At 44.5% G+C, this 13,570-nt stretch overlaps 1 protein-coding gene across 1 annotated transcript in view; it reads right to left on the bottom strand.

Moving 5' to 3' along the window:
* Nucleotides 1–12,746, bottom strand: part of PRDM5 (PR/SET domain 5) — a 256,431-nt gene extending 243,685 nt beyond the window's left edge. Inside the window, 1 exon segment of the mRNA XM_070047669.1 lies at nucleotides 12,395–12,746. Within this exon segment, the coding sequence (XP_069903770.1) occupies nucleotides 12,395–12,487 (93 nt within the window). The 5' untranslated portion in view covers nucleotides 12,488–12,746.
* Nucleotides 12,747–13,570: the final 824 nt, after the last annotated feature.

The raw sequence follows: 13,570 nt of genomic DNA, 5'->3' as shown, positions 1-13,570 counted from the left end.
CCCTTATTGTCAGCTAATCACAGCAATGTCAAGAAATATAGTGGTGCCCAAGACATAACAGAATTCTTTATGATATGCATTATATAATATGTATATTTATATGTAACATATTTACATATTTATATATTACATATTTATTATATAAACATTTGCATATTTAGAAAATATAAGATACATATGAAATGGGAAGCACCAGAGTAAAAGGGTGCTGTGAGGAAGAGTGTGGATAAAGGGCAACCTGGATGCGCATGTTTCCCTTTCACCCCAACACTAAGCTACTTGCTTCCTTTCAGCAAAACAACTGCTGCCAATATCTGTGGGTAAATGTGTATAAGTGAGGCACAGGGAGACGGCAGAGAATTAGTGTGAAATATCCTCTCCAGTGCAGTGTGTAACAAAACAGAAAGCAGCAGAGGAACCAGGACTAAGAATGAGAAACTAGGGTATGCCACAAAGAATTTGAAAGGCAGAGATGGGGAGCAGGACCACAGTCCACACTGTCCCCAGTCCCTGATGCCCAAGAAAGTAGGAGGATATCAGAGAGCTGACAGGCTATCTTCCAGGGTAGACCCATGGAATAGAGACCTCTTGCCTTCTACCACTTGCAGGACTGACATCACAGTGGATTCTCCCTAAATATGTGTTTGGTTCAATGAACCAACCAAGGGAAACAGCCTATACAAAGTAGCCCAGCTGCCATACAGCAGGAGAACAGTCTGAAAAACGAGACCCACACTCAATAAAATAGGACTTCTATAGCAGACAGAATACTCCAATTAAAGGAAATACCCAAATTACCTAGGTAATTCAACTGTAGCACTCAAAAACAACAACAACAAACTCTTTTCAGTGTTAAAACCATGACTTTCTAGTTAAATATTTTTTAGGGTGGAACAGGCTTTGTGGCCCACACTCTGGCTCCTGGCTACTACTCTGCTTCCAATCCAGTGTCAAGATAAGGTACTCTGGGAAGCAGTAGATGATAGCTCAAGTGCTTGGCCCCCTGCCACCTATGTGGGAAACCCAGATGGGACTCCTAGTTCCTGGCTTTAGCCTGACCCAGCCCTGGGCTGTTGCAGGCATTTGTGGAGTGAACCAGCTGATGGAAGATCTCTTTCTCTCATTCAAGTATATGTAAATAAATAATAGAGAGAGAATGAACTGAAATATAGGAAGGACTAAGAGTCAAATTCTAGAAATACATTAAAAGAAAAGGAAAAGTATGGAGAAATAAAAATAAGACATTTGGAGAACAGGCCCAAGAGATTTCACATACAAAAAGAGTAGAACAGTAAAAGAAAAATGAGTTGACAGACAATAAAGAAGGACATATTCCTAAACTGAAGATAAATCTGTTTCTGTAGATTAAATGGTCAAGCTAGATGATAAGAGTCTTGGCACTTTTGAGTAAAACTCTGAACTCTAAAAATAAAGCACTGTGGTTAGATGCTGCTTGGGATGCCCACATTCCATATGAGATTGCCTAGGTTAGAGTCCCAACTCTACTTCCCATTCCAGCTTCCTACCAATGAGCACCCTGGGAGGCAACAGGTAATGGCTCAAATACTTCGATCACTGCTACCCATGTGGGAGACCCCATTTGTGTTCGGGGCTCCTGGCTTCAGCAGCCCCCACTCCGGCTGTTAAGGAAATTTGGGGAGTGAATCAATGGATCTCTCTCTCACATGCTTGCTCTCGCTCTTGCTCTCTCACTCTCTCAATATATTTGTGTATATGCACCTTTCAAGTAAATAAAAATAAATACAACTTTTAAAATTAAAGACAGATCTTACAATCTTCTAAGTGGAAATAAGAGGTTATTTACAAAGTATAACTTCACACTCCCAATGGAACCTGCCAAAATGCTGGGAAAACATCTACTAACTACAAACAAAAGATACATCTTTTAAATCATTTACCCAGTCAAGAAATCCTTTACAGCCAGGTGGAAGAAGAGCTACCTGATGATCTATGCAGATCCAGAGAGAATATTACTCACATTATTTAATGAAAAAAAGAACTCTAAAAATCTATCTAACTAAACAAGTGAATGAGAAGAAAGGGCAGAAAATGGAAGAAGATATATAACTGGTACACATACACACACAATTTATATACAACAATAAACAGGGTGTGTGGAAAACTTAAGCTGAATAACAACTGCTGAAACCATAGGAATTTACTTTTTAGTAACACACCATTCATCAACACCAAAAAGTTTCTGAGGAAGAAAAGTAGACAGGTAAGTGCATTCTGAAAGCTGAATGGGGGGAGAGGGGCAGGAAGAAAAAAGAGGAAAGTAACTGGGAAACACATGGAGAAACTGTATGCTTTTGTAGAGAAAATCGTTGAGCTCTAGCTCTCAAACAATAAAATCGTACACAGCTGATTGTACAAAAGGAGAAGGGTAACTAAATCATAGCATAGCGAGTTAAACGGCCACCTGCAATGCCGTCATCCTATATGGGTGCAAGTGAGTCTTAACTGCTCCACTTCCAATCCAGCTCCCTGCTAATGCACCTGAGAAAGCAGCAGAAGTTGGCCCAGTCATTGGGCCCCAGCAACCACATGGGAAACCTCCTGGCTTCAGCCTGGCCCAGCCCTGGCTGTTGGGACCATTTGAAGAGTGAACCAGCAAATGGGAAATCTCTCTCCCTTTTCTGCCTGTCTCAGTCTCTCCCTCTTTGTCCCTATAACTGGTTATCTACGGCAGGTCACAGAAGGAAGAACTGTTAGCCACCTTAAGCGCAGGTAAGAAATCAGCTAACGTATTAACAACTTGCAAAGGCAGAATATCAGACAAGAAAGGTCAAACAACCACAAGCCCCAGACCCAGTGAGCTCACAGACACTCACAGACTCTTTTCTAAGGAGCTCCCAATCTGAGAGAGACAGAGAAACAGGTAGGAGGACAGAGACTCTTTCAGTGATGCAGCTGCAGGAGGGGGAGAATAGCTGCTGCAAGAATGGCACTGTGCCCCACAACTCCACCCTGTGGGGAGCAACTGGGAGCAACTCGGACTAGACTAAGTTACTGGAATTAAGACTTATTCTATGCATCTGCTCTCCCACAATATGGCGCTGAGAAGGGAGAAACAGCTTCTACGCAGCTGCCTCCAGTTCAACCAATAAACTGTAGGACCTGCTTCTGATTGGAGGAGAGCAGCGTACTCGGCGTGTGGGTAGCAGAGTTGGGATTGGCGGAAGAGGACTATAAAGGAGGAGAGAGACAACATGCACCAGGAACATCTAAGGGGAATATCTATCTGAAGGAACACCTGTGCAGCCCCCGAGAGAGCCGGCCGGCGGTGTGCCACTCCCCTGCGGAAGTGGGGAAAGTGGCCAGGGGGAACCGCCCTTCCACGGAGGTGGAAGGGACAGCAGCCAACCCGGGAAGAACCAGCAGCAAACCCGGGGAGGGCCAAGCAGACAAAAGAACAGCGCAGGGTCCTGTGTCGTTCCTCCACGAAGACGGGGAGCGACACCACCCCGACCTTAGTGTCACATAAGGAGAAAGCCTTTAGCCACTGCAAACAAACAAGATAAAGCAGCAAGTCATGCCACCCCAACCTACTGCTATGGGAAGAAGCACATGAAACAGTGCTGACCCAGTCACTTAGGTCTCAGACACAGAAAGACTCCTTCCACTGGGAGCCTGTGACAGGAAGGCTCTCCCACAAAATACCAGCCACTCATGAACACAAACTTTGGCTTCCCTCTGGAAATGGAGCAGGATGCAGATAATGCCAACATGAGTGAGGCCAGAACAAGACAACAGGGACCGTTCTCACCACAAACTCACCATCAGCCTACCAAGCACCAACAGCAACACTATTCCCCTCTACTGCAGAGGAAGGACCTGAGCATGGGGGAAGACCAGCAAAAGCTGAGAAAACCCACTGCCAACAGACCTGTACACAAAAAAAAGTCAGAAGGGACGTGATACCAGGGAGAAACCTAATTCAAATGAAATAAATGAAGAACTCAAAAAAAATTGGGGGGGGGGGCAGTGATGTGGCATAGCTGGGTAAGCCACTTCCTGTGATGCTAGCATCCCATATGAGGACTAGTGGGAGTCTGAGTTGCTCCATTTCCTATCCAGCTCTCTGCCAATGCCAAGTGGGAAAGCAATGGAAAATGGCCCAAGTGCCTGGGACCCTGCCAGCCACATGAGAGACTCAAATTGAGTTCCTGGCTCCTGGCTTTGGCCTGGCCCAACCCTGGCTATTGCAACTATCTGGGGAGTGAACCACTAGACAGAAGATCTCCATCCATCTCTCTCTCTCTCTCTTTCTCTCTCTCTAACTCTGCCTTTGAACAAGTATTTTTAATTTTTTAAAAAAGATAAATAGTAAAGACATTTGTCTTATTTTTCATTGCTCTAAAATATAACTGTGGTCCAAAAGAAAAATGCTGTAAATGCACTGTAAGGTTAAAACTGTACAAAGTAAAATACAGGACAATGACAGGATGAGAAGGAGGAATTTCAAGTATGTGACTATCATTCCCTGCCTCTTTGACATACCCCTTGTTGTGCTAGTAGACATCTCCAAAGACAATATACCTTCACACTGAACTCCGCATCTTCAAACCTGCTCCATGCACAATCTTCCCCATCTCAGCTGGTGGATCCAAACCTTCTAATTCCTCAGGCTAAAACCTGGAATTATCCTTGATCCTTCCTTTTCTTTCACACTCCCTAGGCAATGCCATCAGCATATTCCAGTTACCTCTGGCCACTGTGCCACCATGTTCATCAAAGCCACATCATCTCCCACGTGGATTAAACAGCAATAGAATCCTAACAAGTCTTGTTCTCCAGAGAGTAATCCTTGTGGCTCCCCATTTTGCTCAAAGAAAAAGTCAAAGTCTTGACAAGGACCTCAAAGACCCAAAGAAAGTGGCTCTCCTTCTACCACTTTTCCCTTTGGCCACTCTCTGCCCTCTTCCTCTATCCTTGCCTCTTCACTCACTCCATTCCAGCCACACTGGACTACTTGTTTTGGAACACAACAGGCAAACTCCTACCTCAAGACTTTGTTCAAGCTGCTCCCCAGGCTGGAGTGCTCTTCCCCAGAAATATGTTTGGCTAACTTCCTGGCACCCTTTACGTGACTGCTCATAACTTACCAATTTGGTGAGGATTAACAGAGCCACCCAAGATAGAATTTCTCCCACATATCCACCTGCTCCACCAAGTCAAACATATCTACCTCTACTGTATTTCCACAGCACTTACTACATTTTAATATAGAATAAAATTTTTCTACACTTATTGTTTCTTTTCTTTTAAAGATTTATCTATCTATCTGAAAGTCAGAGTTACACAGAGAGAGGAAAGGCAGAGAGAGAGAGAAAGAGATAGAGAGAGAGAAATTTTCAATCCGATGGTTCATTCCCCAATTGGCCGCAACAGCCAGAGCTGTGCCAATCCGAAGCCAGGAGCCAGGAGCTTCTTCCGGGTCTCCCACATGGGTGCAGGGGCTCAAGGACTTGGGCCATCTTCTACTGCTTTCCCAGGCCATAGCAGAGCTGGACTGGAAGTGCAGCAGCCGGGTCTCGAACCAGCACCCATATGGGATGCCAGCGCTGCAGGCCAGGGTGTTAACCCACTGTGCCACAGCGCCGGCCCCTACATTTATTGTTTCTTTCTCCTCTCACTAGAATTCAAACTCCAAAAGAATCAGAAGATCTACCTTCCAAACCCAAAAGTGGCTAATGCAGGTCTTGGCATATTTGTTGAACAACTGTGTAAAACAACACATGAATCAATGAAAACTATGGCACATGCATGGCAAAGAATATATTCCATCACTAAAAATAACAGACCTAAAGCAGATGATTTATGGAAATTTCAACAAGATGTTGTTGAACGAGAAATTCTAGATCACGGAGGTCAGCATTATGGTAAAGCTGGCTAAGCCACCACCTAAGATGCTGGTATCCCATTTCAAGGCACTAGTTTGAGTCCTAGCTGTTCCCTATCCAGTTCCCTTGCTAATGTGCCTGAAAGGCAGCAGCAGATGGCTCAAGTACTTGGGCTCCAGCCACACATGTGGGAGACGAGGAAGGAATTCCTGCCTCCTGGTTTCCACCTGGCCTGGACCTGGCCATTGCAGTCATTTGGGGAGTGAACTAGCATATGGAAAAATCTCTCTCTCTCTCTCTGCCTTTCAAAATAAATCTTAAAAAAAAAAAAAGAAATGCTAGATGATACAATGAGTTTTTTCTTATTTTGTAATAATTTTTGAAAAGTGTGTGTGTTTGTACTTGTGGATACAGCATTTTTGCAGTCATAGAAAAAACTATTTTATTGAAAGAGATAAATGTTGAGTATCTCTTATCTGAAATGCTTGGAACCAAAAGAATTTTGGATTTTTTTATAATTTTGGAATATCTGCATATACATAATAAGGTATCTTGGAGATAAGAGTCGCATTTCAATATTAAATTCATTCATATTTCATATACACCTTTTACAAATGGCCTAAAGGTAATTTTATACGATATATTTGGCACACCTGTGTTTTGACTATGACCCATCGCATGAAGTCAAGTGTGGAATTTTCTACTTGTAACATCATGTCAGCACTGACAAAGCTACACATTTTGGAGCACTTTGAATTCTGGATTTTCAGATTAGGGATGCTCAAATTCTATGTGGAATGACCTCAGTTCAAATGCTGATTAATCTACTCATCACTGGTATAGCCTTCCTCAACATCTGTTCTGCATCTATAGAACAAGAATAACAACATAACAGCCACCTGTGTCTTTGTTGCAGGGCTTAAATGCACACTGAGTACAGGATCACTAGCCCTTCCACCAATGCCTAAGAACAGCAATTGCTCTCTAAATATTTGTTAAGCTAATGAATGATAGCTATCATTATAAAAAAAAATATAAAGTTTCTGTGAAAGCATTAATCAGATTAGTTATATATATATATATTGTTTTAAACCTGTAGTAACACCAGGAAACCCAAAGCCACATTGAAACACTGGGTGAAGTGTGAATGTGTGAACATAAAGAGATAAGTGGATGGCAGACATGGGAGATTAATGTTCCTCTGATTATAGTCTCCAGATTAGTTATCATCAGTCACCAGGAAATGTAAGCAAACAGCCACTGGCAGAATTTTAGCCCTAGGATAAGAATCTATTGTTTCTTCAGGAGAGTCACCTTCCAAACTGATCCAACAAAGCCCCATATTCCACTAATCTAGTCTTCTCCTATTAACATTTCTTTTTACAGGCAGACAGTGAGAGAGCTAGAGACAAAGGTCTTCCTTTAATATTCCTTTAATGTTAATAGGAGACAAAGGTCTCCTATTAACATTTATGCATGGTGTTTTTTCCTCTGCATGGTTTTATTTACTTTGCTTTTTTGTTTTTTTTTTCTTTCTCATATGTTTTCTAACCTGTACAATTTGTTCCTTTTTTATCTTATTGTATTTTTACAAACTCTGCTTTAAATTTTTATCTGAGATTTTTTGACTTCACCAAATGTCTTGGATACAAATTCCTCAATGAGAATCAAAGTGTGTGCTTTGGGCTGAAAGGAGGGAGCTGGGATTATAAAAGGTCTGGCCATCTAGGAGGCAGGTATGATGAGTACAAGGTGTCCTGAAGATCCCTGGGCTTCGATGTCCTCCCCTGTGCAATGCTGATATGCCAATGAGATTACATCTGAAGTTCTTTTAAACAGTATCGTTCAGAACAGCATCAGAATCTACTCTTCTCTCTCCTGGTGCCCCCTGTACACACTTTCTCTTTCTCTTTCTGATGGAACCTTTCATTGCATTAAGACTAGTGATATGGACCTGTGCCATAAGCAATACTGCCAACTGGACAGAATCCTCATCAGTTTAGCACACTGGCAACAGGTAAATTTTATCAGGACCAGCACATGGGGAAGACTCACCTCAGCTGGCCATTGGAAAATGTCCCAGGTCATCTGAGCTCTGATAAACTGAGGAACGGCCCACCAAAAGATGTCCGCATCCTAAACTTCCAGAATCTCTATTTCCTTACACTGAATTTTTTTTATTTTATTTATTTTATTTATTTATTTTTTTTATTTTTTTTTTTTTGACAAGCAGAGTGGACAGTGAGAGAGAGAGAGACAGAGAGAAAGGTCTTCCTTTGCCGTTGGTTCACCCTCCAATGGCCACCCTGGTCGGCGTGCTGCGGCAGGAGCCAGGCGCCTCTCCTGGTCTCCCATGCGGGTGCAGGGCCTAAGGACTTGGGCCATCCTCCACTGCACTCCCGGGCCATAGCAGAGAGCTGGCCTGGAAGAGGGGCAACCGGGAAAGAATCCGGCGCCCCAACCGGGACTAGAACCCCGGGTGCCGGCGTGAGCCGAGGTGCCAGCCATCCTTACACTGTAAAAGGCACTCAACAGATGTAATTATGTCAAAAATCTTGATGTGGGGAGATTATCTGGCAAGCCCAATCTAATCACAATGGTCTTTGTAAGAGCAGGAAAAGGTCAGAGTCAGATAAGGAAATGTTACAACAGAAGCAGGGGTAAAAGGATGGGAGATCAGGAGCCAAGGAATTCCAACAGCCCCCTGAGAACTGCAAACAGGTAAGGAAGTAGATGCTCCCCTAGAACTCCTAAAGGAACAAGCCACTCCCACTTTGTAGACTTTGGACCCCCAAAACCATAAGATAACACATTTATGCTGTTTTAAGCCACTAAATTTGTGATAATTTGTTACAGGAGCAACAGAAAACTAATAACCCAAAGCTGTCAATAACTTTTCTCTAAAAAGCAGCTGTGGACAAGATCTTTATCTTCAAAGTGTGAACTAGCAAGTTGCATCTGTTCATGAAAAAGGCAAAGCATAGTGGGAGATACAGTAGTATTCATGCAGACAAACAGAAAAACACAGAGGCGGGAGGAAGAAAGCCAGGAAGCAAATTATCCCAGCTGTGTCACTGGTGTGTGCGTATCTTAAGAAAACCTGGATCTTTGCAATATTTTTCAGTGTTTTTTTACTGGAATTAGGGGGCCAGAAATCCAGTAGAAATATTTTATTTCATTTGTAAGTTATTTCCTTGTTGCTTTTCTTCAGTTTTCATTTTAGTCCAGCTCTTTTTAAAAATCCCAACCCAGTTATGAAATAGCTCTGCTATGTGCAGGGTATGCAAGTTAAAGCACTTCGCGTATAGATAAAAAGGAAAAGAACTATATAAAGGAGTCTTTAAAAAGTCCATGAAAAATACATATGATAAAAAACTATGCAAAGATGTCAATTTTTTTCATTCTATTTTTCGATGACCTTTTGAAGTACAAGCACATATCAGAAGATCAGGTTAGGTTTTAGCACATTAATGAAGAGTCGATTAAAAAGGAGAGAAACATTTTTCAAAGTCAGCATAAGGCAATCTGCCAAAATTCTGGCTAGAAGTAATAACTGAGCGAGTTTGTTATCTGTAAATTGGGGATAATAATTAACAGCTTAATATTGTTATATGGTAAAATCAGACAACTTGTGCAAGTGTTAAGTAAACAGCAAACTCAAACTTCAAAATGTGTTTAGGAAGGTCCAAGGCTGCCCCTGGCTCCTCTGTCCGAGGGTGCTTCAGTGGAAATGTAGAAGCAACTTCTTGGTCTATCACCAAGTCTGGCCCTTCAAAGACTGCTTCAAATTTGTTTCCAACAATTATACCTAAAAACCAGTCAACCACATCCAAACAAAGATCACAACACCTGGTAGGATCACTGAAACTAAAATCACCCATCTTCCACTCAGTCTGTATCACCCCAGCCATCGTTTCTTTGCCATGTTATCATCAGAAATTGGTTAACACAAACCCTACTCATCAGGTTAATACAAGACTTCAATAAAATAATACTTCTGAAGTAAAAGTCCTCAACGATCAAGACCTTATTAAAAGTAACCATTATAAAAGCTGCCGCCTCCAATAAAGCCTTCTGTGGTTCCGCCAACACCTTGATGACTTACTTTCCTGGACAGGTATGAGGTCTCCCTTTTCTCAGCTCCTGCAGTACTCAGCTAACACAACCTCACAACACTAGTCAAACTGTAAGAGCACTATTTCTCTGTCTCTCTGACAGATGAAAACTTACTAACTCTGCAATCTAATATCTACAGTGCCTGGTAAAATCAATCCATTTGTATAACATATACTCTGGCATTTCTTATATAATTAATTATTTATTTAACATTTTCCCAACAAGACTTTAAGCCCCACAGTAAAGTAACTCCTTTCATCAATATTGCTCAGTGTGGTGTCCTATTTCCATCAGATACTTAGATGTTGGCAACTTCTGATGTTCTTTCACCAACATAGCCTACAAGTGAGCACACCAGTTTCCAATATGGCATACCTTACATGTATGTATATGCAAATGATACCTAGATCTACCAAGTAAATCCAGCCAAAAACTGAATCATCTAGATTCTCCTCTTTCAGTAATATAAATTTAGATGTGATCTGAATGAAAATCTCCAAAATATTTACATACTAAATATTTCAATAAATAGTAATATTTTATATACTATACATTACACTAAAATAGGTGTACATCATTGCAATATTAAAATGCTTCAATAACATTTGATTTAGGAAGTTGTTCATTCAATGCCCCAAAATTAAGTACTTCCAAGTAATCAAATACATGAAAAAGAAAACTTGAAATAAAAATATCAAAAGAAAATATACTGGCCAGTTGTTTGCAAAAATTCAAATAATAACATAAAATGGAAATTAACAATTCTGATCTTTGTAGATGTGCTTGCAGATTACATTCACAGCATTAAATGATTTTTAAGAAATGTGGTTAGTTTTTCAGGTGATTATACTTATGCCAACAGAGAAGTCCATTTGGGAATTTTTCAAATCCCCTAGCAATGAATTAAAAGCAGAATTTCAATTTTCTATAGAGGTCATTAGATAATTGCTACATTTAGCTATGGAATAATGTTGATTGTACCATTTGGCAACATCTATTCCATACACCTCTAATTCAGAGAAAATGTTTATTTCAGTTTTTCACAATGTGCACATTCTCCCAAACTCCCATTTGGAAAAGTGTTTATGTTTTCCAGTTTTGTTCTGGATGATGCTGTCAATGGAGTCCTTTATGCAGATTTGGTAGCGCTGTCTAACCCTCTACCTGCACTTTAGGCCAGAGGCTGGGGGAAAGTGGGTGGCGCAGAAGATGAAAGGTATCCTGGTCTCTGGGTGCATCCTCCGAACCTTCAGCTAGCATAACTGACCAGAACAAGCCTGTTCGTGCCCAAACCTCCATTTTTCAAACTACTTACTAACCAAGGGGGTCAGCAGAGGCCCCAAAGATGGCAGCGATGGGGTTCACAATGTCCATTGTTCCACAAGAGATAACAAATTCCAGGAAGAATCTTAGCATCAGATTCAGAAGTCATGGGTCCAAGCCTAACTCAGGAGGAACGGAAACGCTACACTTTGTTTTCTCACAGGACGATTGAAGCTGATCTCTAGGGAGTGCCTCTGGGGTTAGCTACCAAGTACAGGCCCTAGCACAAACTATTGCCCAGTGAATCTTGGCTCCACTCCCTGGGGTGCATCAACGCCGCCTTGGTGGTTCGGGATTTCACCTCTGCAACATGTCCATAACACATTACAGGATTCTATCGGGAAACCTTCAAATCCAAGATCTGGAATGTTCCAGGAACCTCCCTTCCTTGGCCTTCCACATTTCCAGGCCTTTCCTAGATGGGAAATGTGCTTGCCCTGATCACAGGTCTCTAAATTTCTGCAAGGCGAGGTCCAAAGTCAGAGAAAAGTGGAAAAATAAATAAGCAGAGAAAAAAAGATCACAAATTCAAAGATGATCTATCTGGTTGGCACCTCCCAGTACCACCTAAGGCGTTCTGGGAGGGCACCTCACGGGGATGCAAAGGCCTGCCTGGAGTGGTGCTCTCGGCCTCCCCCTCCCCACCGCAGCCTCTGCTCACACCAATTCCTCCTCAAGGAGGAAGGCGACGGCGGCGCGCGTGCGGGCGCACACACCCGCCCACGCGCGCCTAACAAACGCCAAAGCGCAGCTCACAGCCGGCACCGAGGAAGAGGGAGGCTCCCTCCGGACCCACTTCCTGCAGGCGAGAGGAAAGGACATCTCGCCGCAGGGAGGCCGCCGACAGTTCCGCCCCTGGACCAGCGGGCAGCGGAGCGCGCCCCGCCGACACCTACGTGGCGCGGCCCGCTGAGGGAGGCGCGGCGAGCAGAGGCCACCCCGCCGCGCCCCGCTGGGCCCCCTGCCCTCCCGCCCGACGCTTGGGCCGGCCCGGGCGCGGGGCCAGCGTGGAGAAGCGCTCGGTGTGCCCCCGGCCCTGCGGCGGGCGGGAAAAGCAGGGACGCGCAGGCCGCCCCCTGGTCACCCACCTTTCTCACTCTGCGGGCCGTGTAGAGCCCCATCCCGTCCTGCACGCGGGACGACTTCAGGGAGAACCTGTCCGGCACGTACATGCCCAGCATTTTCCTGGCCGCGCGGCGGCCGCCGCCTCCTCAGCACTGACCCTCTACGCCCGGGAGGCGACACATCGAAATTTGGGGTGCCGGGGTGGAGGGGAGAGGCCGACGGGGAAGGAGGAAATGGAGTTTTCCTCCCAGAATCCCCACCTCCCCGCCGATTCCAGGATCCCCCGCGGCTCAGCCCCTCCTCGTCCCGGGTCTGGCTCGGCCCGGAGCCGCTGCCGCTGCCATTGCTGCCGCGGGGGCGCAGGGGGCGCGGGTCGGGGCGCTGCGGGCGCCGGGACGCCGCGCGCTGATTGGCCCGAAGTTGGGGGCTCGCACCCGCGCCCGGGCACCGAGCCCGGAGCGAGGCCGACCTCAGGGCCTCCAAGCCGGAGGCCCGCGAGCGGCGCCGGCCACCCGCAGCCCCAAACCCCGCGCGGCCGCTAGCGTTCCCGCCTTTGTCCGGTCGACTCGTGCCCTCCTGAAGCGAGATAGCTCCTCCGGGAGTTTTACGCGCTTCTCTTCAAATGTAAAAGGAGATGGGCCCTTGACACTGCTAGAGGCATCCTCCCAAACAACTTTATCAAGAGTTCCTGCCTCCAAAACAACCTTCTCCGGCGACGCCAGAGAACCGCCCACAGGGTCTAGGAAATGTCAGTGCTTCTCACGTCTGAGTTGTGCATACGTGATTTTTTTTTCATGTCATTTCAGAGACTGGAACTCTTAAGATCAAAAAGTATGCTAATTACTGCATGAAAAAAGAAGCGTACACCAATCCATTTTAAGTTGAAAATATATCTGTTTAATAAAACTGCGGAAACTAATTCTATTAGCGTAAGGGAACCCCTGAGAAGTTCCTAACTTCAAAACCTGCACGGTATCTTGGCTCTCTTGCTTCAAAGTCACCAGACCTCTTAAAGATCTTCAGACGTAACTCAGTGGCGATGGAAGAGTATAGTGGAGATAGAACCGGTATCACAACAGCGGACGCCCAAGTCTTGTTGGGTGCGTTCATAAAGTGGGTTGGTCCGTGTGCTCAGGGGCTTCAGAGCCTGTTTCATCCTCCAAGAGGAGCCCCCCGAGCCTTCCGCTCATTTTTCGACC

The sequence above is a fragment of the Oryctolagus cuniculus genome, chromosome 8 (genome assembly GCF_964237555.1).
Source record: "Oryctolagus cuniculus chromosome 8, mOryCun1.1, whole genome shotgun sequence".
In the NCBI taxonomy this organism is placed as follows: domain Eukaryota; kingdom Metazoa; phylum Chordata; class Mammalia; order Lagomorpha; family Leporidae; genus Oryctolagus; species Oryctolagus cuniculus.
The sequence above is the reverse complement of the archived record's forward strand: the minus strand, read 5'-3'. Positions and strand labels throughout refer to the sequence as shown.